Source organism: Phyllostomus hastatus, unplaced genomic scaffold (assembly GCF_019186645.2).
Source record: "Phyllostomus hastatus isolate PE091 unplaced genomic scaffold, TTU_PhHast_1.1 phas_contig_437, whole genome shotgun sequence".
Taxonomy (NCBI): domain Eukaryota; kingdom Metazoa; phylum Chordata; class Mammalia; order Chiroptera; family Phyllostomidae; genus Phyllostomus; species Phyllostomus hastatus.
In genome coordinates, this window is record NW_025333881.1 from 52,923 (window position 1) to 76,104 (window position 23,182).

Here is a 23,182-nt window from a genome sequence, read left to right on the forward strand (position 1 = left end):
CAGGTGGAAATGGGAGGGAGGAGGGGAGGGCTGGGTGGGCGGGTTGGGATGAGAGTAAAAGATAGAAAATTGTACTGCAACAACAGTTAAACTAATATATATATAAATAAAACTTCCAAATCTTTTGATAAAAAAACAACCTTTATATGTGCTGTCTACATGAGACTTAATTCAGAATGAAAGACAAACTGACTGTAAGGGATGGAAAAAAATATTTCGTGAAAATATCCTTTCAGGAAAATACCTTTGAGTCCTATGTGCGGGGTCTCAAAGGGAGACAGCGGGACAGAGTTCTCCGTGCAGGAGGAGGTGTTGGCTCTAAGTCAGGGGTCCCCAAACCTGGCTCTCAGGGTCTCACCCGAGGACTGCGTCTGGGGCGGGGACTCTCTGTATTGGGGAGTCCCCTTCTCCCTCTCACGGGTCCTTCTGCTTGGATACTAATAACGCTCCCCCAATTCTCGCTCCCATTGGGTAACCGAACTCCAGACAAGCCAATCAGCGTCACCATGGTTTCGGGTCTAAAATCCTCACCTAGTACTCGAATTCCTTCTGCACATTATCTGAGGGTCTGGGTCATGGGGCCCCAAACACTGGTCCTGCTGTTCTCGGGGGCTCTGGCGCTGACCGAGACCTGGGCCGCTGAGTGCCCCCTGGGGAAGAAACGGCATGCACCTGAGAGGATCGAGGGGACGCGCTGGGGGCGCAAGACTCAGGGACAGCGCGTCTCCAGCACCCAGGGCCCAGACCCCAGACCCAGGACTCCTGCCTCGGCCCCACCCCTGCCCCTTTCCTCCCCCGCTCCTCTCCTCAACCTTTCGCAGTCCCCCTCGCCCCCTGCCCCTATCAGCTCGACCTCGGACCCAGGACGCTCGTCCTTCCCGCCGCGGTGGCCCCACTCCCTGAGGATTTTCAGCATCATGGTCTCCCGACCCGGCCGCGGGAAGTACCGGTACACGGTCATGGGCTACGTGGACGACACGGAGGTCGTGCGGTACGACACCGACACCGCGAATCCAAAGCTGGAGCCGCAGGTGCCGTGGCTGGAGCAGCCGCGGGTGGAGCAGGAGGATCCGCACTTCTGGGACGAGCAGACGCGGGACATCAAGGACAACGAACAGGCTTTCCGAGCGAACCTGAACAAGCTGCGCGCCTACTTCAACCAGAGCGAGGAGGGTGAGCCACGCGTGCCCGAGTCCAGGCACACCCCCTCCCCCAAGGACCGCCCGGGGTCGCTCCCAGTCTCTGGTCCCAGCGACATCTCCAGGCTGCTGCCACTCGCCTTGCACCCAACTCGGGAAAAGTCCGCGGGGATATTGACAGGGTCTTATTTTCATGGTTTACGTTTAATTCACCCAAGCCCGTCGCGAATGGTCGGGTCGGGGGCACACCTGTCCTTGGGGCGGGAATAAATGGAGGGAGTTGACTTCGGGGCTGGGTCAGGGGCGCACACCCACCAGGAAATGACCGGCTGCATCCTGGGGCCCGACGGGGGACTCGTCCGCGGGTATGGCCACCTCGCCTACGACGGCAAAGACTACCTCGCTCTAAACCTGGACCTGCGCTCCTGGACCACTGCTGACACCGAGGTGCAGATCACCACCGATAGCAATTTGATGCAGAACTTTGATGTGGACTATTGGAGGCTCTGCATGGACGGCCTTTGCGAGCGCTGGCTCCACCTGCTCCTGGTGATCGGGAAGCAGACGCTGCTCCGAGCAGGTACCAGGGCAGGGCCTCTGCGAGGAGGGGATCTGTGAGCTGGGTCAGCTTCCTACAAGGAGAGGAGGCAAATGGGGAAGGGTCAGAATGTCTCTCCTTCTCAGGAGAGGAAAGAGTCCCCCAGATTTCTTTATACTGTGACTCACCCGTGGGCCCAGCTTTCTCTAAAGGACAATAAGGGACCCAGCCTCTCCCTGAAACACCCACAGTGGTTACCTCACACCCTGCAGCACCTGGTGCACCAGGACACTCTCCCTTGTCGCTCCAGACCTGATTCTGGCTATTTTGTGTCATTCAGCCTCCACCTGAGTCTGTGTCTCCCCTTAGAGATCTAGACTATCCTACCCCAGGTTCTTGCACTGATTCTGGAACTTCCAAGAAATAGATTATCCAAGGTGTCTCTGTCCAGGCTGGTGACTGGGTGTTGCTCTCCCTTCCCCCACCCCCACTGTCCTGTCCACTCTCAGGGTGGTCACATGAGCACTGCTGGAGTGTACCATGACCATGCAAACTTCCTGAATTTTCTCACCCTCCCCTCAGACCCTCCAAAGACATATGTGACCCACCACCCTATCTCTGATCATGAGGTCACCCTGAGGTGCTGGGCCCTGGGCTTCTACCCTGCGGACATCACCCTGACCTGGCAGCGTGAAGAGGAGGACCTGACCCAGGACATGGAGCTTGTGGACACCAGGCCTGCGGGGGATGGAACCTTCCAGAAGTGGGCAGCTGTGGTTGTGCCCCTTGGAGAGGAGCAGAGATACACATGCCGTGTGCAACACCAGGCGCTGCCTGAGCCCTTGACCCTGAGATGGGGTGAGGAGGGGACATGGGCACAGAGCCTCTCCTCAGGGTGTCCCTGAGCAGGGTCAGGACTCAAGCCTGAGGCTGACCTCTCACCTTCCCCCTGCAGAAACCCCTCCTCAGACCACCATCACCATTGTGGTCATTGCTGCTGCCCTAGGTCTCCTTGGAGCTGTAGCCGCTGGAGCTGTGCTGTGGAGGAGGAAGCGCTCAGGTAGGCAAGGGGTGGGGCTGAGTTTCCTGTCCCCCTGGGGGTCAAGCCCAGGTGGAACTGTGCCCTGCCTCATTAATGGGCATCGTGTCCCCACTTGGGTGCTTGTCCATCTGGGGCCTATTTGCTAACACTGACTCTTTAGTGAGGCCCATGGGAAAGTGAGGGACACATTTATCACCTGATGATTCTAGTGATGGGGACTGATTCCCAGCTGTCATAGGTCAGAGATGAAGGTCCCTGTTGAGGACAGACATCCCCGTCCATGGTTTATCCAGTCCCCACACATGTACTTTCCCTGTATTTCCTCATCCTACCCTTGGAGTTCAATCACAGTCCTGGAACCTTCCCTGTGCTTTAGGAGCGTGGGGCTCCTTTAGGGTCACAGGACCCAACCTTCCCCCTAACTTCTCACAAAACATTTTCTTCCCACAGGCAGAGGCAGGGAGAGCTATGCTCAGGCTGCCTGTAAGTCTGGGTGTTGGGAGGTGACATCTGGGTCCCTTGGGAGAGTGTGGGCTAGAGTCTGTGAGGGGGAATCCTCCACCCCATAACTCTGTTTGTTCTTCCTCAAGCAGCGACAGCTCCCAGGGCTCTGATGTGTCTCTCACAGCTCCCAAAGGTGAGACCCTGAGGGCAGGAAGTGGGGGGCATTGCCATTGAGGGGCACAGCTGGGTTTTGGGAATTCTCAGAGTGGGACATTCTGAGCATGCAGTGAACTGTGGGGGAATGTGACACTTCCGAGACTGACCTGAATTTGTTCATGATAACTTTCTTTCCAGGGTGACAGAGCTGCCTTGTAGGGGACTTGGTACTACAATATGAATTCAAGCTTCTCCTTTGGGATTTTAAGAATTCCTCTCTGTTGTTTCTGCAAGTGTATCACAATTTGTTTGCATTATTTTAAAATTAGCCATATATATGTAATCAGAATTGTTTTAAATTAAAGGCTCCAAGGTGTATTATTTCTGGTAGGTGTTATTCTATCTTCACCTTTCACCCCATTTGTTAAGCCATTCTAAGTAACTTGAAGTTCATACACTTACCATGAGGTGTGGAGACAACCCGGGAGGGACAGACTGTGTGCCATGGGACAAGGGGACCTCATGGTTCCCCACTGATGTTCCCTCTGACTACCTGTGCTCCATGGGCAATTAAGGGTTTCTTCCCACACATCCAAATGTACCTTTTGGAACCTCTGGCTCTGGTTGGTTCAGTCCTTTTGTTCTACTCGAGTGCTACTTTGCTGCCTAGGAGTTGCCCCAATCTTCCAGGACCCCCTGTTTAAGAACTCAGAGGTGTCCATGTGGGGGGTTCAGAGAGCTGACCAATCAGAAGGTGAGAACACCTACCTAAAGCAGGAACTGTTCCAGCATCCACTGTCCTTAATCAACTGTAGACACTGCTCTCATTCTGCAGATGCTGAGTCCTGGAAGGTCATGGCCAAGGAGCCAATGTCCTTAGTGGCTTCCTCTGAGAGTTCCTCCCCAAGAAAGAGCCGTCGGGCCACAGAGTCAGTGTGGCTGCTGGGCTGAGGACAGAATCAGGAGACAAGGGACCAGTGAGGCAGGAGGGAAAGGTGTGGGGAAGCTCCCAGGGTTCCAGGCTGCAGGTGCTGGGTGTTCTGATGGGGCTGTGAGTGGTGGAAACAGTGGGAAGGGACTGGACCCTGAGTCCATTTGGAAGATGCATTTCACAGCATTTCCTAAGGATTCAATCTAGAGTGTGAGAAAGGAGTTAAGGTGGGCACCCCACATTTGCACTGTGTCAGCAGAAAGATGGGGTTGCATCAGCAGAGAGGGGGCTGACTCTGGCAGGAGCATGTGTGGGGAGGGGCAGACATTTCAAGCTTTCAGAGGATGAGAAGGTCAAGGTGAGATGTGTTTTAGAAACACCAGTGAGGTGTCAGGTTGGACAGATGAGTGTGGGGACCTTGAGGAGAAATGTCTGGGCTGGACACAGATGTGGAGGTGATGCTACAAAAATGACATTTAAAGTCATGAGCATGGATGAGGCCACCAAGGGAGCCAGGACTGTGGAAGAGGACAGAACAAGGACTGGACTCTACACCCACCTGCTGCTAAAATAGTCATTGCAGCCTCATTGCACAGTGGGGACATTCATCCTGGTGACTCCCCAGCCTGGTGACAGCCATGTTTCCCCATCACAGACTCACCATTTGGTCTTTATCATTCATAAGTAATTTATGGGGAGATACTCTGAGATTGTCCTGCTGCACTCATCACCACTTCTACACTCACCCTCTTTAGCCCCTCTATTAACATCCACCCAAGTCAGTGAAAATATGATGGTTGTCCTGTATCAGGCCTGGACATTTATGAGTAGGGTGTGAAGTACAGCTTAGAGAACATAGTCAATAATGTTGTTGCAATTACATATGGTGTGAGATGTGTACTAGATTTATCAGGGAGATTAATTAACAAGCTATGTAAGTATTTAATCACTGTGCTTTATAGATGGAACTAATAAATACTATCTTTCAAATGTTTTGAAAAATAAAAAAATATTTAAAGTTTAAAAGGTGCTAACTTGGACATCATGCCCAATATCCTGACAGCATTTTGGGGGAGAAATTTGAATATTTTGTAAGAAGCCCACAAGCCAGATTCTGAACCACACAATTCAATGATGAGCTAGGGCCCACATTGGGGAAAGGACTTAAATCCCCACGTATCTGTTTTTCCAGATGACTGGGGATGCAAAGGTAGTTCATATACCGTCATATGAGGGTGAAAGCCTACGTGCTGTTTTCCCTATCGTGGGGTGAAGTCAAGAGGAAGATGAACAAAGTGGCTCTCAGTTCAACATCATGAAAATCTCAGAATGCTCGCTCTCTGCAATGATACCCCTTAGTGGTTTCTGGAGCAAATAGTGGAACCCAACATTTTGTAATTTAAACATATAAAAATAATTTATATGCAGATTATTGGGGGCTCATTTCATTTCAGGAAAAGCCACTTAACAGACCTGAAGCCATGAGCAGGGACAGCTGTGGGACTAGAACCCACAGCGAGACCATCCCCGGGTCACTCGGGATGAGCAGTGAGGTTCCCTTAGGTCTCTGAGTGTGTAAGGCTGCCACACAGGCCTCCCCTGAGCTTACCAGGTTACTATGTGGCCCCTTTCCTTCCACACGCCCCTTTTTTGGTCATAAACCAATCAAAGCACGCACTGCTGGCCAACACTTTGGGTGGGTAGGAGGCCCCATGGTGCTGGGAAAGCTCACTCCTGGGCCATCTCAGAGTCAGGTCTGTCTGGCTGAACAGGGCGGACCCCTGAGAACGGGCCCAGACCCTAACCCAGGACGGCATTGAAGTTCCAACTGTTATTATTCAGAGAAGACAGGGGAATGGGGGCAGTCAGAGCCTTCACATTCTTGTTTGTGAATGTTCTGGATCTTTTCCAGTTTTTCAGCTGCTGTGACCTGAGTCTTTTCGCTCCTTGTTATAAGTTGTGTTTTTTTGCCTCTAGTGTAACATTTACACATCAGGGACAGGAGTAACTGTACTAAACCCGCAACACCAATTAGGAAGAGAAAACATCTAATACTAGACAAGGGAGCGTCTGAGGGCAACTGGTGGCCCAGCCACCAAAACCCTGTGCATGTATCATCAGAAGTTTAATTAACCTAATAACATCTTCCTCCCTCATCCACTGTCCTTTTGACCTTGTGTGTTATCTCTGGTCAGATGAACTACAACGTTCTACTATTTCATTATCCAGAAGCTCTAATTTTAATTCTGGCCACTTAATTTCCATAGAAATGACCTCATGGAAGGATTAAGTTCAATTTCCCAGCATATTTTATTTATTTTTAAAATATGTTATTGATTATGCTATTACAGTTGTCCCAATTTCCCCCCTTTCCTACACCTCCTAACCTTCTATCATCTCCCCTTAGTTCATTTCCATGACATGAACATACAAGTTCTTACAAGTACATACAAGTTCTTTGAATTCTCTGTTTCCTATACCATGTTTGACCTCCCCCGGTCTATTTTATGCCTACCAATTATACTTCTTCTTTTCTATACCTCCCCCTCTCATTTCTCCCCTCTCCCTCCCCACTGAAAACCCTCTATGTGATCTCCATTTCTCCGATTCTGTTCCTGTTCCAGTTGTTTGCTTAGATTTTGTTTTTGTTGTTTTTCTTTTTTTCAGGTTCATTTGTTGATAGTTGTGAGTTTATTGTCATTTAACTGTTGATAATTTTTTATCTTTTTCAATTTCTTAGGTAAGTCCCTTTAACATTCCTTATAATAACAGCTTGGTGATGATGAACTCCTTTAACTTGACCTTATCTGGAAAGCACTTTATTTGCCCTTCCATTCTAAATGTGAGCTTTGCTGTATAGAGTAACTTTGGATGTAGGTCCTTGCCTTTCATGACTTGAAATACTTCTTCCCTAAGTCTTGCTGGGACACAGGCAAAGGCCTAAAGACGGGATCCTCACCCACACAGACATGGCCAATGTCATGATTCTTCCCTCTCTGGGATTCCCCACAGATGTCAGCTTTGGTTGAGAGGATCCTTCCACCTCCCAACCCCACCCAGTCTTGGGTGTGTGTCTGTTATGTACAGAGAGTGTCACATTGTGACCACCTGAGTCCTGAGCACCTATAAGTTCTTCACAGAACCCTGGGAGAGTGGAAAGGAGGATATCAGAGGAGGAGCCCCAAGCTCCTCCATCCTTCCTGTTGCATCTGCTGAATGTTCAGCTGGATGTTCAGTTTCTTTCTCTGTTCCCTTATTTCAAGATTTTATTTATTTATTTTTATAGGGAAGGGAAGGGAAGGAGAAAGAGAGGGGGAAGGAGAAAGAGAGGGAGAAGGAAAGAAACATTAATATGTGGTTGACTCTTGCACTCCCCCAACCAGGAACCTGACTTGGCCCCAAACCCTGGGATGTGTCCCCACCAGAAACGGAACTGGAGACCCTTTGGTTCACAAGTCCTTGCCCAATCTGTTGAGCTACACCAGCCAGGACCAGTTTCTTAATGAATATCTCTGCACTTGTGAAAGTCACTGCTCCACTGAACAGGCAAAAAGATACCAACAGCAAAGGGAAGTGTTTAGTTTCACCCTCAAAACCAGTGCAGGCATTGCCATCTTGTGGTCATGTCCTGATGTCATGTTCACTGTCCTCACCATCTGGCCCAGGGTCTCCATGGTGCTTCACCTGCACAGACACCTCCAGAGGCTGTAGCACATTCACACCCCCACAGCCACCACCAATGCCCTCCAGAGATCAGAGACACCCACACCGTGCTGATGCTGGAGCTCAATTCCATTTTTACTTCCTTACATCACTTGCTTTGTAGATTCTGGTCTGTGGCTGATGCAGATGTTTCAGGTCTTGGTTTCCTGTTCACCTAGCATCAGCCCCTCCCTGCTGCTCCTCAGGGACTAGAACTCCTGAGTCTGCTCTTGACGTGGCGAGACCACAGTTGAGAAGGTCAATATATAGAAGACAGCTTCAATAGTAACCATGACTACTCTGTTCAGGAATTATGTCTTCAGTACCATTTACTATGTAAAATCTGTGCTGACCTTAGAAGCTCAATTTGAAATTGGAGATTTCCTAGAAGATTTTGAAGCCAATCCAGAATATAATGAGCCTGATAAAGATCCACAAAACTGTAGAAGAAATATGTCTCCCCATTGACCAGTGCAACTGTTGAAAGGAATTACCCTTTTTTCAGGAATATGGAATATTTTCCATATATTTACCTCAGTGTGAATGTGGATGACACTTGACTTACATTGGCACATAATCCAGTAGTGGTCTAGATTCATATTACTCTTTTGTGGGTGAAGATTTTATTTCATGGATAAAGAGAAAGACTTTGGGAAATGAAAAATTGAGTTAATCATTGTTTTGTATCCTTTCCCTTGATATGTCTGCAATGTGCTGTCATGTTACAGAGAAAATCAGGTAGTTCCTTTGAATTGCTTCCTCTTACACATGCTGATCTGTTTTACATGGTTGGCCCTCTAAGAACTTTGTTCATTGGATGGTTAAAACCCCATTACAGAGAGATAAAGTGTCCACATATACATTCACCACGTAAGTTTTTGCTTCATCACTGAAATTTGGACATAGGGTTTTGTTCACACTCGGGTTTTCCTGATTGACTTTTAAAACATAAAACACTACCTGGGTTTTGCTTACTTCTCCATTTATTAGAATAACCACATTTGGAGAGGCACAAAGCACTTAAGTTTCACACGATGACAAAGTTATCACAAATCCCAAACAATTTTAGCCAACAGAGTATTTCACTTACTCTGTTTAAAGAAAAACCCTTTGAAACATCTGAGGTAGCCTGATGCACAGAGACCCTGAATATATGGGAATTCACATTTTAAATGCTTGTATATCCTGCTTTAATAACGTCTCCTTTCCATGGAATCCCGAATGAAAGGGATTGAAATGTCTGTGCAAATGCTTTGGAGATAGTGACACTAATCTGCACAACATGAGAAGGTATAGCGTGCACAGTTCTGCCAGGAGTCTCTGGTCCTTCTGGGTGTCCATGGTTTGTGCTGTGCCTTCTGGTGCTGGCTGAATAATTCTCTCCAAAAGGTTATTTACCTGCAAATGAAGGAACTGGATGTTTGTCCCATGTTAGCAGGACTTCTGGGGTTTCAAAATAAACTATACCACCAATCTGATCAATAAATCTATTCATACATCCTTCTGTTAACCTTTGTGAAGCTAACTTTTCTGCCCTAGCTGCAGGGATCTCTAAAGATCCCCAAGTTCTTCAGAGGTAACATTACTTTATAATTTGCTTGCAGACAACACATTGCTTCAGTAACAGCTGTGTCCAAGATGGTAGAACCATCATCCGAGGTTGCTTTTGGTGAGGTATCAGCATGGCAGCAAATGTGTTAAGCTCATTTCCTCTGGTGACCCCACCCAGGTACATTTTCTCTAGGATCCCATAAGCAGCAGGTTGCTGGCCCCTTTCACCCTGAAAAAGAGTAGCTAGCATTTGACAATGCTGTCATCCTGCGGATGTTAAGATGTTTCAGTGCCAAGCAGGTTTTAATGCCTCTAGTCTTCTGCTTTTGTGCCCCATTGCCTTGTAAGAGAGCTCACTGTACCTGTGGGCAGCTTCAGTGAATTTCCTTCTAAAATCAAGAACACGTGCATAGTATACCTATCATGTACCTGTAACTATTCGCTCATTGATTTGTTCTGAAGCAATGAGGCTGGATTTATGAAAACCTCTGCCTGGACTGGATCATTGCCCTCCAGACATAGTTGAGCCATCTTCAGGAATATCTCCAGGTCACAATCCACTTTGCACTGTTTTTGTCCCATTTGCAAAGGAATTCTCACTAGCATTCACTCGGCCTTTCTCCAGTCTTCCCCCTTCTCATATGGGGATGCAAGATGCTCTCTCATGGAAGGCAACTAAAAACACTTTGTTGACTTGTATAAAAGGGAAGGCAGATGGAGAGGAAAGTCAAGAGCTCAGCACAGAGCTGACAGTGCTGGGCTCCATGTCTGGGCTCTGGGCAATGAACTTGCACACCTTCCCCCACTGCTCACTGAGGGCACTGCCTTCTGTGGAGGCCAAGCTGGGTTTTTCCCTTCTTCTTGGGTGTGGTCATTAGTATCTTTTCAACTCTTTGTTGCTTTTAAGAAAATGCTTTTTTTTATTATACATGACATTTTGAGCTATTTTCTGTGGGAAAATTCATCCATGGAGTCCAGCCAAGTTTTTCAGCAATTGAATTTCTGAAGCAAATGGTTAGTCCCAGAGGACAGGTTCAGAATCTGGATCTTAAATCGTGATGTGAGAATGATCTGTCAGGAGTTTTATTAGTGAAGATATTTTATGTAATTTGTTCTTTGAAAACATTATGCAAGAGAACTCAAAACACTCTCAAGAATACACAAAATAAATGAGTCACATTGTCCCCCTGCTCCCTCAGTCACCAAAGTCTTCTACCAGGAAGACTTCACAGTGAGTCGATTCTGATTTCCTTTCCAAGAAAAACATATCTGTGCATTAGTGTTGCTGTAATGGCTGTAAAAAGAGCTCAGGCCACAGACTGGGAGAAAATGTTTGCAAATCACTTGTTTTAGACTATATATAAGAATCATCAAACTCAACAATAAGAAAACAATAACTCAATAAAAAGTGATCAATATTCTAGACAGACACTTCACCAAAGAATTTTTGTCAGCCCCAGTGGGTGGCTCTGTAATTTGGAGTGTTGTCCCATGCAGCAAAAGGCTGTGGGTTTGATTCCTGGTCAAGGCACATGCTTGGGTTTAGTGTATGATCCCCGGTCTGGGCACCCAGGGAAAGCAACCTATCATGTTTCTCTCTCACATCAATGCTTCTTCCTCTTCCTTCCTCTCTCTGATAGCAATTAAAAAATATCCTTGGGTCAGGATAAAAAAAGAAAAGAAAAGAGAAAAGAAAAAAAGGAAATGAAAGGTTTATTTAAGGAAGCAGCACAAACCCAGCGTCACCAGTAAATTGTTGCTCTAAGACCTGGCTGGCTCCCCAATGGCTTCTAGGGGATGGGTTGCATAGGGGGCTGAGGGACTCAGGGCCGACGTCTCCACTGATCGGTCAGCACTAGGGTAGGGAGAGGTTGGTCATAGCATCTGGTCCTATGTCAGCCACAGCATCATTCTGTCTGGCTTTACACATTCATTTCACTGCTCTCCCTAGAGTCTAAATCTTCACGAGCATGTATTGGAACACATCATATTTTCAACCTCTGTCATCTCTGTAGACACCTGTCCACAGCCCTTGGTCCTGCCACAGGGGGACCAGGTCCTTGCACACCTGGTGCCAGGCTGACACCCTGGATGTGTGTCACCTCATCTCGGTCTGCCCTGGCCTCTCTTGTTCTGGGTCCCCCCTCACCAGGTACCCTCATGTTCTGTTTTGGTTTACTTCCTCATTTTCCCCACTTTTCCTGGTAGTATTTTCCAAAAAAGAACAAGGAAACTTAACTATTAAAACTCTAAACACATGAAGAAACTGTAGGCTATCCTAGCCCTTACTCACATCTTGACTTGATGTGGAACTCTGTGTTGGAAACTTTTTTCTGCAGAAAGTGGAAGGCATTGCATCAACGTCTTCTAGTCTCCAGACCCATATTTGCTGCCAATGAAGTTTTCACAGTCTCTCCCACCCTCTTTCTCAAATTTCATCATGATGTGTCATTATATGTGTCTGTTTTTATTTGCTGTAGCAAGGCTTTGACTAGGCCCTTTAAAATACAAATTTTTACCTGTAAACTTTGAGAAATATTGTTGAAAATTTTTAAATCATTCCCTACTCATAATTATTTTTAGACAGGCATTATAAACTTGTTGGGATCCCTTGATGGACAGACTAATAGGTCTTTTCTCCAGCTTGCCTATATTTTTCCATTTGTGTAACTCAGTAGGAGTACAATTTGAATCTTCCAGTTCAACTATTGAATTATTCATTTATATGTTGATATTCTTAATTTCCAAGAGACCTTTCCTGTTCTATGATTGTGTATAATTATTCTGTTTTAGATGCCATTATCTTTTATATCTTTCAGATAAGATGGAGACCAGTGGAAGAGGACCCATAGGTCTCCTGGTTATCTGCTTACGTGACATCAGGAACCTTTCCCTCACAACACTGGGTCATGATTACATTTCTCTGTGTGATTTCTGCTACTGACCCATCTCCCCCACCACAGTGCCAGAGTCACAGAGCCAGGGTCCTAGTCTTTCTCTGCATTCTGTCTCCAGACTCTAACTAGTCCTGAGACAGTAGTGGCTTTGAAACCCATGCTGGATGATGAACTTGACTGTGGTCTGGACAGCTAAGGTAAAATGCCCCTGATGTCCTCCTGAGCTGAGCCCTATCATAGAACATGCTGGAACTTTGCAAACATTCACTTGCATGGTGTACAGTCATAGTGAGGCAGGATAGTAAGGAGCTAGGAAACTTCCTAGGCAAGAGGAATACGGAAACCAAGGCCAAGAAAATTAAGGAAGGCCAAACAGTCTGAACAACTTACAGCCAGCTGGTGAGTCACAAGGCCTCATCTTCCCCTAACCAAGGACACTGAGAAGAAATGCTTTGTATCTCTCCTCCCTAACCCAAGAATACATAGCTTTAATCTCCCTGCCTGGAGTGAAAATAAACAACAGACATTCAATTAATGCCATTTGTGCCAGATGAACCCAAGGACAGAAGTCAGGGGAACAAATAACAAAACAAAGCAAAACAAAACAAAAACCATTAGAGCCAGACAGAACTAAGGAAAAATTAAAACAGTTGAGCTAACCAGAGGATCATCCCCAAGCCCCCTATGTGCTCATTCTGATGCATCAGCATATTTAAAACACCCATGGAAAGCTGATGAATATTCTGTAAACAGCCTCTCATAAGATTCTCACCCATAGAAGAGAGATTAAAAACCCTCCAGACAGAGACCTGGGACAGCTCACACTAGAGCTCACCCACACGCCCATGTCAGACATGAACTTCTTTCTCTCCTTCTGAGTTCTAAGGTGCCTTTGAGATTTTCAGCCAGGGGAGTGGGAAGCTAGTACTGACCTTACCTCCATCCTGTTTCCAAAGCCCCCTTTTCTCATACTTCCCAGTGAGCTGACAGCTGCCCCACCTAGACTTTCTCCAGCTACTTCTTCTTCCCTAAGTCCTTCCTTAGTGTCACTGTCCCCAGCTTTAATAAACATACTTTCAAAATCCCCTAGACTCGGGTTCTGGAATATTTTCCAGAGAAAGCCAAGCACTTTCTCAGCAAATACCACACACCACAGGCTGGCCTGAGGCAGAGCTACTGAGGTTCAGGCCTGTCTGCTGGCAACAGCTGTCAAGTGACCCAGTGAAAGTGAGTCATTAAGGCTCTGAGAGAAAACCCCCTGTGTTCACCGCACCTCCACCACCAGGAACTTCTCTGAGTCTCGTTTCCCCTCTACCCCACAAGGACTCCATAGTGAGTACCTCTTGGGTTTGCTCTGAACATTACACTTGACCCTCTCTGTAGATCCCATGGTGTCACTGCCTGAGACACATTAAGTGATCCTCTGTCCACAGTTACCATCATTCTGTTGATTGGAACATTTAGAGACATTCCATCCTTTCACTTTATAAAACTACAACACAAGATGCATCCATATAAATATATATGAATATATATATACACATACATACATATACATATACATATATATGTATATATATATACATATATACACTTGTATATATATATACAAGTGTGATTATCTTCTTAGGATAAATTCCTAAAGGAGGAATTTCTGTGTCAAAATGTAAGCACATTTAAACTACTGAGACCTTTAATAAAAGCATCCTTCAGGAGTTTTGTCCCAGTTTGCAATCCCTTCAGCCTTCACAACAGAATGTGTTCCCTCCCCACTGGTTCAAATGTTCATCATTTTCTTTCATCTTTGTCAAACTGATAGATTTTAATTTTTATTCCTATTTTTCTTATTCCCCATTCTCATTTTTGTTTACATGTGTTTATTACAAATATAATTGTTTAGCTTAAAGAGGAAGGAAAATAAGCCCAAACACTGGAACAGGTCTGGCGCTTAGAGCTAGGCCCAGTGTCCCAGGAGGTGGCCTGGTGCTCACTGCTAGACAGGGTTATTCTCCGGTAGGAAACACGTGCTCTCTCAAAACATCAGCATCAGACAAGGACATCCCGACACCAGGGTGACATGAGACACAAAACACCTCCACACTGCATGTTGTCTCAGCACAGACAGAAAGGAGGCACAGTGCGGGTCACACACTACCAAGCAGCTCCTGGGCCTGCGAACAGAAGGGAAGGCAGTATCTTTCCTATGACACCACATCCTCTCTCCCATCTGCTTCGTTCAGAGGTATTTCCTGAGATGCCCAGCCACAAACTTGGCCCCATGTCCCCACAACACCAATCTAGAGGGCCCCTGCTCCCACAGATCATCCTGAGATCACTGTCCAGAGCCCACATCTGGGACACGTCCTGTCTCACCCGGTCCTTTGAAGGTGCCCACGTCCCCAGGTATGCACTCCCCGGCACAGCAGTGATGCACACAGCCTGCTGTCTGTCCCAGGTGCTCCTCCAGGTCTTTGGCGGAGGAATATTGACACACTGTACCTTCCTCTGTCAACATTTTTATGTGTCTGTGTTTATTTATGGGCATGAGTTTGTTTCTCCAGTACATTTGGTTGACATAGAAAAGTTTTATGTTTTCCTTCTTGATTTGTTATTTTTCAGTCTTAGAGAAGTTTTCATTCCACAATTGTAAAAACTTCACATATATTTTCATCTAGGGGACAGGCATCCAAGGGTGAAGAGAAACAAAATTGCTTGAATTCTGGGGGAAATAGAGAGAAGACAAATTGGTAGGAAACCTGAGTTGGGGGACTTCCAGCCAAGATGGAGGCGTAAGTAGACACACTGTGCCTCCTCACACAACCAAAATAAGGTCGGCAACAATTTAGAAACAAGATAACAACCAGATCTGACAGAAAATTGAACTGTATGGAAGTTGGACAACCAAGTAGTTAAAATATAGACATTCATCCATACCAGCAGGAGAGGCAGAGTCAGGCAGCTGGGCAGAGAGGGGTTGGTACAAAAAGCAGTTGCACTGGACACAACGCTTCCCAGGTGCATAAGGCATCCTGAGCACACAGGCAGCTGGCAGACCCAGCGAGGTGGTGACTGCGAAGCGAGTCACTGTGCACAAGGTGCCTGGCAGTCCTGGCCACATTCCCATGCAGATAAACCAGGGGAAATTGAGCAGTGAGACAGACCATGCAACCCAGGGTCCCAGCACTGGGATATAGAACCTCGGGACACTGACTGAAAAACCTGCAGGCATTGAGGCACTGGGTGAGACTCCCAGCCTCACAGAAGAGTGCATTGGAGAGACTCACAGGGTCCTAGAACATACACAAGCCCACCCACATGGGAATTAGCACCAGAAAGGCCCAGTTAGCTTTGGGGAAGCAGCGGAAGGGACTGAAATCCAACAGAGAGAGGAGCAAGCACCATTGTTTTCTCTCAGACCCCAGTGGCTGGGTTGCCCCGCCCTGGAGAACACCTAAGGCTCCGCCCTTCACTACGTAACAGGTGCAACCAGACCAAAAAAAGAAGGCTCTAACTGAAGTACAAGTGAAATCTCAGAGACAATATTTTTAAGCAACCAAGAGATAGCCAACCTATCAGATGCACAGTTCAAAGCACTGGTGATCAGGATGCTCACAGAATTGGTTGAATTTGGTCACAAATTAGATGAAAAAATGAAGGCTGCAATAAAAGAAATGAAGAAAAATGCACAGGGAACCAATAGTGATGGGAAGGAAACTGGGACTCAAAACAATAGAGTGGACCAGAAGGAAGAAAGAAACAACCAAACAAAAAAGAATGGAGAAATAAGAATTTTTAAAAAATGAGGAGAAGCTTAGGAACCTCCAGGACATCTCTAAACGTTCCAACATCTGAATTATAGGGGTACCAGAATGGGAAGAGGCAGAGCAACAAATGGAAAAGTTATTTGAACAAATAATAAAGGAGAACTTCTCCAATCTGGCAAAGGAAATAGACTTCCAGGAAGTACAGGAAGCTCAGAGAGTCCCAAAGAAGTTGGACCCAAGGAGGAACACACCAAGGCACATCATAATTATATTAGCCAATGTAAAAATGAAGGAGAGAATCCTAGAAGCAGCAAGACATAGGAGACAGTTACCTATGAAGGAGTTCCCATCAGACTGTCAGTTGATTTCTCAAAAGAGACCTTGCAGGCCAGAAGGAGTTGAAAAGAAGTATTCCAAGTCATGAAAGACAAGGACCTACATCCAAGATTGCTCTATCCAGCAAAGCTTTCATTTAGAATGGAAGGGCAGATAAGGTGCTTCCCAATAAGTCAAGTTAAAGGAGTTCATCATCACCAAGCCCTTACTTTATGAAATGTTAAAGGGACTTATCTAAGAAAAAGAAGATAAAAAACATGTATAGTATAATGACAGCAAACTCACAATGATTAACAACCACACCTAAAACAAAAAACAAAAAAAACTAAGCAATCAACTAGAACAGGAACAGAACCACAGAAATGGAGATCACATGGAGGATTAGCAACAGGGGAGCAGGAGGAGGAGAGAGGGGGAAATGATACAGAGAATAAGTAGCATAGATGATAGGTAGAAAATAGACAGGCGGAGGGTAAGAATAGTATGGGAAATGTAGAAGCTAAAGAACTTATGACACATGGGCATGAACTAAAGGGGGGAATGTGGGTGCAAGAGGGTGAGCAGGGTGGAGGGGAGTGAAGAGGGGAAGTGGGACAACAGTGATAGCATAATCAATAAAATATATTTTTTTAAAAAAGAAAGAAACCTAAGTTGGAACTCCAAAGTTTACATCTTCCTCTTTACAACTTTTTATTTACATATGGGGCCTACAGGAATGTGGTTCATGTTGTGCTCATACGTATTTATTTCTTGAATTAAGAAAGACGTGTGTGCCTGCTGTTGTCTCCTGGTTCACACAAACCACACCAAGGTTCCCAAAGTGATGTGCACAAGGACCAACTCCAGTGAGGAGCATTTTTCATCATTTACAACCTTAAGGCATTACATCCCATTTTTGTTGATATCTATGCACTCTAATTGTTCAGTGGATATTAACTAATCTTTCTTGGGTATGCTATATTTTGAGGATTTATCTAAGACCCTCACAGACAAATGAAGGCAGCCAAGTTGTATACAAACTAATGTAATATTGGTCATCAACTGTAACTGAAAAATAAAATAAAGCATTTAAAAAAGATAAGTATGTCTAGAATTCATTATACAAATGGATTAATTTTTTAATTGTCTTTAATGAAAATGGAGAAAAATAAAATGTTTCCTATGATGACTGGGAAAGTGCACAAACACACTTCTGTTACATTCATTCCCAAGTGCTATGAGCCCAGGAAAGTGACCTGTGAGGGCTGAGCCAGCCTCTTCTTCACAGAACAGCAAGTTCACTTAAGAGAATGAGAGACACAGAACCTGTGATGATGGAGGCTTGGTGAACTGGCAAACACTCTCTCAAATGAATGTGAGCTTCTCCCTCAAGGAGAGTCAACAGGCAGTAGACACGTGACAGCATTTGTTGTCTGGATGGAATGGAAGTTCTCAGAGGAAAACCAGGGTTCTGGCAAATATGTACCTCCCCATGGCGGCCAGAGAGCTTCCCAGAGCTGACAACCATTTCCACAGGGATCTGTGGTAACATTAACAGTTGTGATTTTTGGTGATGTGTCATGAAATGCATCAACACTGGGAGATCTCTATCACTTAGTGAAACAAGGCATCACTTTCAAATAATCCTGCATCAGTACAAGAGCCACTCAAGTAATGTAACAGAGTAGGAAATACTCAATGGATTTGTTTCAGGTTCTACTTTGCAAAGAGCTTTTCAGGAACTACCACTAGTGTAGCTTTAGTGAACTATACAAGATGAATATCCACACTTATCTGAAAAGATAATTAAAAATGCTCCTCCTCTATATCTGTGTGAGGCTTATATTTCTTCATATACTGCAACCAAAATAACAGATTGAACACAGAAGCAAATATGAAAATCCAGCCGATTTCTAATTTTACAGACAAGCACTGAAACTTGCAAAAGTCAAATGTAAGCAGATCCACTCTTCTCACTACCTCATTCATTTCAGGAATAGTTATTTTTTATAAAACATTATTTCTCTTAACATGTCATTGGTTACTAATATTTTTCCAAATGAATTAATTTTTTTCAAACTGTTTTATTCTATGTATGGTAGATAATAACTATAACTCACATAAACAAAATTACTTTGGGGATCCACCGTATTTTGTGAGGCTGTGTAGATGTTCTGACACCAAAATGTTTGGGAATCGTTTAATGGAACAGCATGTGGGCAGGGACTCAGGGAGACAGCGGGACAGAGCTCTCAGTGCAGGAGGAGGGTTGGGGCAGAGTCCCGGGTCCCCAAGCCAGGTTCCCATGGTGTCAGCCTGAGGACTGAGTCTGGGGCGGGAACTCTCAGTGTTGGGGTGTGCCCTTCTCCCCCAGGGATTTCCTTCTCCTTCTCACGGGTCCTTCTGCCTGGATACTCCTGACGTTCTGCTGCGATTCTGGTTTGTGTGTTTCAACTGTACACAAGCCCATCAGCGTCACCGTGGATTCGAGTATAAAGCCCTCACGTAGTACCCGAGTTCTTTCTCCTTAGACGCTCGGGGTTTGGGTCATGGAGCTCCGACCTCTGCTCCTGCTGCTCTCAGGGGCCCTGACCCTGATGGAGACCTGGGCAGGTGAGTGCGGGTGAGGAGGGAACGGCCTCTGCGGGCCAGGAGCGAGGGGACCCGGCGGTGGCGCAGGACCTAGAGACGAAGACATCTCGTCTCCAGACCCCAAACCCCAGACCCCGGACCCCCTCCTCGGCCCTCCCCTCCTCCTGCCCCCACGCCCTTCCCTCAACCACCCAATCTTTTTCTGTTTCTCGGGCAGTCTGCCGATACCGGTCCAACCACTGGCTTACCCAAGACTGAGTCCTCCCTGTCCCCAGGCCAACACATCCTGAGACATTTTGGCATCTCCGTGTCCGAACTCGGGAAGTCTCGGCATTTCGTGGTCGGCTACGTGGACGACACGGAGGTCATGTGGTTCGACAGCGACGCCCCGAACCCAAGGGTGCAGCCGCGGGTGCCGTGGACAGAGCAGCCGTGGGTGGAGCAGGAGGATTCAGATTTTTGGGCGGAGCAGACGGGGTTCTGCCAGTACTGCGAACAGATTTCCCGAGCAAAGGTGAAAAACCTGCGTGCCTACTACAACCAGAGTGAGGAGGGTGAGCTGCGCGCGCGCGCGCCCAGATCCGGGCACAACCCCCATCCCCACTGGCGGGCAGGAATCTCCCCGAGTCCTTGGGTCCGAATGTCCCCCGGAGCTGCGGGATGCGCCCTGCGCCCATCCCGAGAGGAGCCCGCAGGGCTCCTCACCCAGTCTTATTTTCACCCAGTTTACGTTTAGTCCCCGCCAGACGGGCTGTGTCTCGCTCGACTGGCTGGGTACGAGGTGCATCTGTCCTCCAGCTGGACTAAGTGCGCGGGGCTGATCTTAGGGCGGGGTCAGGGTCTCATACCTATCAGGTTACTTTTGGCTGCATCGTGGAGTGGGACCCGGCCTTCTTCAGCGCGTACAGTCACACCGCATACGACGGCACCGAAACCTTCGCCCTGAACTTGGACTTGAGTTCCACCACTGAAGCCAACACCACCCATATCACCATATGGCTCGATTTGTTGCATCAAGATAATGTGGAGGGTTGGAGGGCCTACCTGGAGCACACATGCGTGCGCTGGCTTCACCTGTTCCTGGAGATGGGGAAGGAGACACTGCTCAGAGCAGGTAATGCGGCACTGGCCTCCCTGAGGAGGGGATCTGTGGGCTGGGGCGGCTTCCTACAAGGAGAGGAGGGGAATGGGGCAGTGTCAGAATCCCACTCTTGCTCAGGGGAAGGAAGAGTCCCCCAGGTTTTTTATTCTGTCCCTCACCCGTGGGCCCAACTTTCTCTGAAGGACAGTAAGGGACCCAGCCTCTCCCTGAAACACACCACAGCGTTTCCCTCACACCCTGCAGCACCTGGTGCACCAGGACACTCCCCCTTGTCACTCCAGGCCTGACTCCAGCTTTTCTGAGTCATTCAGCCTCCACCTGAGTGTGTGTCTCCCCTTAGTGACCCTGACACTCCTAAACCAGGTTCTCACCCTGATTCTAGAACTTTCCAAGAAATAGGAGAATATCCCAGATGCCTCTGCCCAGGCTGAAGATTGGGTGGTACCTTCCCTTCCCCCACCCCCACTGTCCTGTCCACTGTCAGGGTGGTCACAGGAGCACTGCTGGAGTGTCCCATGACCATGCAAACTTCCTGAATTTTCTCACCCTCCCCTCAGACCCTCCAAAGACACACGTGACCCGCCACCCCATCTCTGACCATGAGGTCACCCTGAGGTGCTGGGCCCTGGGCTTCTACCCTGCGGACATCATCCTGACCTGGCAGCGTGAAGGGGAGGACCTGACCCAAGACATGGAGCTTGTGGACACCAGGCCTGCAGGGGGACGGAACCTTCCAGAAGTGGGCAGCTGTGGTCGTGCCCCCTGGAGAGGAGCAGAGATACACGTGCCATGTGCAGCACCAGGGGCTGCCTGAGCCCCTGACCCTGAGATGGGGTGAGGAGGGGGTGTGGGCACAGAGCCTCTCCTCAGGGTGTCCCTGAGCAGGGTCAGGACTCAGGCCTGAGGTTGACCTCTCATTTTCCCCTCACAGACCCCCCTCCTCAGACCACCATCACCATTGTGGGCATTGCTGCTGCCCTGGGTCTCCTTGGAGCTGTGGCTGCTGGAGCTGTGCTGTGGAAGAGGAAGTGCTCAGGTGGGCAAGGGGCAGGGGCTGAGTTTCTTGTCCCCTGGGGGTCAAGCCCAGGTGGAAGTGTGCTCTGCCTCCTTAATGGGCATCATGTCCCCACCTGGTTGCTTGTCCATTTGGGGTCTATTTGCCAACACCTACTCTTTAGTGATGCCCATAGGAAAATGAAGGGTGGATTTATCACCTAATGATTCTAGTCATGGGTACTGATTCCAAGCTGTCACAGGTCAGAGAGGAAGGTCCCTGCTGAGGACAGATGTCCAAAGTAGTGGTAGGTCCAGACACCACACATGTAGTATTTCCTGATCCTACCCTGGAGGTGTAGTCACAGTTCTGGAAACTTCCCTGTGCTTCAGGAGTATGTAATTCCTTTAGAGTCACAGGACACAGCCTTCCCCCTGACTTCTCACAGAATGTTTTCTTCTCACAGGCACAGAGAGGGAGAGCTACACTCAGGCTGCTTGTAAGTCTGGGTGTTGAAGAGGTGATATCTGGGACCCTTGGGAGAGTGTGGGCTGGAGTCTGTGAGGGGGGCTCCCTGACCCCGTAACTCTGCTGTTGTGTCTTCCCCAGACAGTGACAGTGCCCAGGGCTCTGATGTGTCTCTCTCAGCTCCTAACTGTGATACCCTGAGGGGAAGAAGTGGGGGACATTGGAACCAAGGGCACAGCTGGGTTTGGGGGACTCCCAGAATGGGACATTCTGAGCATGTGGTGGCTGTGGGAGAATGTGACACTTCTGATACTGACATGAATTTCTTCATGACAACTTTCTTTCCCAGTGTGACAAAGATGCCTTGTAGGGGACTTGGCACTGAAATAGTCATTCCAGCCTCCCCTTGGGACTCTAAGAATTCCATCACTGCTGTTTCTCCAACCTGCATCAGAAAGTGTTTGCATCTTTATCAGCTTCATAGGAGGAGCTGGCCACCAGGTCACCCTCCCAAAAGGTACCTGTGTCCTCTCCCCTGGGGACTGACCTGTGCTAGCAGTGTTGGGGTTTTGCCAACCCATCCTGGTCTTTTCTCATCTGGATCTCCTTGTTGCTCCTTTGTTTTTGTTGCTTCAGGGGAACCTTGTCCCACCAGGACCTGGTTTCATAGGGACATGAGTATCACCCTGGTCTTCTTGTGGCTCCAGGTCTATGCTCAGTGAGGGTTTCCTGGGTATGGCCCACAGCCCCTGTGTTTTGGGTGCTTGTTGTTTCTTTGGTTTTGTAGGCATTGTACCTATTTTTGTTTTCTTAATTAACTTATTAGGGTTTGTTTGTGTTTTTTACTAAGTGTATTGAGCTGGCATTGGTTAATGGGATCATGTAGGTTTCCCTTGTATATTTCTATGATATTGTACAATGAGGAGTCACTCAACCAGTGGTTTTTGAGTCCTGGGTAAATGATGCTCCATTTTTACGTCTGGAATCCAGACAGTCCTTGGAGATATTTTGGTTCGGTGTCCAGATGAATTCAGTAAAGCAACTATCACAATAAAGCAAGTCACACAAACGTTTTGGTTTCCCTGAGCTAATCATGTTAGGCTTATGTTATATGTAGTCTACTAAATCTTAAATATTATTATGTCTAAAAACTAATGTACATGCCTTTATTAAAATATACTTTGTTGTTAATAAAAATGCTACCTATCATCTGAGCCTTTAGTGAGTTGTAATGCTTTTGCTGGTGGGAAATCTTACCTTCATTTGTAAGACAAACACAGCCTGGCTAGGGGGCTCAGTTGGAGTGTCACTCCACACACCAAAAGGTTACGGGTTCGATCTCTGTTAAGGGACCATGCCCGGCTAGGACTGAATTTCTGGTCAGGGCAGGTATGGGAGGCAACCAGTCAATGTTTCTTTCTCTGTCACTCTCTGCTTTCTCCTCTGTAAAATCAGTAACAATAATCCTTGGGTGAGGATGAAAATTAAAAATGCAGATCTGTGAATTGCAGTAGCACGCTGTATACCTGTACCTCAGTGAACCAAGC

General features: G+C 47.3%; 1 protein-coding gene and 2 pseudogenes across 1 annotated transcript; 2 read left to right on the forward strand and 1 right to left on the reverse strand.

The window, feature by feature from the left end:
- The first annotated feature begins 506 nt into the window (after nt 1-506).
- Nucleotides 507-3,680, forward strand: LOC123822859 (HLA class I histocompatibility antigen, alpha chain G-like). Its single transcript, XM_045845026.1, has 7 exons — nt 507-1,173; nt 1,441-1,719; nt 2,260-2,535; nt 2,633-2,737; nt 3,170-3,202; nt 3,310-3,356; nt 3,518-3,680. The coding sequence occupies exons 1-7, from the start codon at nt 507-509 to the stop codon at nt 3,536-3,538; spliced, it is 1,428 nt and encodes a 475-aa protein (XP_045700982.1). The 3' UTR covers nt 3,539-3,680.
- A 463-nt stretch (nt 3,681-4,143) lies between these two features.
- LOC123822860 lies at nt 4,144-10,169 on the reverse strand (annotated as a pseudogene).
- Nucleotides 10,170-18,715: 8,546 nt separating this feature from the next.
- On the forward strand, nt 18,716-22,747 carry LOC123822861 (annotated as a pseudogene).
- Nucleotides 22,748-23,182: the final 435 nt, after the last annotated feature.

Coding starts and splice junctions, on each gene's coding strand:
- LOC123822859 (XM_045845026.1), top strand. CDS start 507: ATGGTTTCGGGTCTAAAATCCTCACCTAGTACTCGAATTCCTTCTGCA. Junction 1,174..1,440: donor CTTCAACCAGAGCGAGGAGG/GTGAGCCACGCG, acceptor GGGCTGGGTCAG/GGGCGCACACCCACCAGGAA. Junction 2,536..2,632: donor GCCCTTGACCCTGAGATGGG/GTGAGGAGGGGA, acceptor TTCCCCCTGCAG/AAACCCCTCCTCAGACCACC.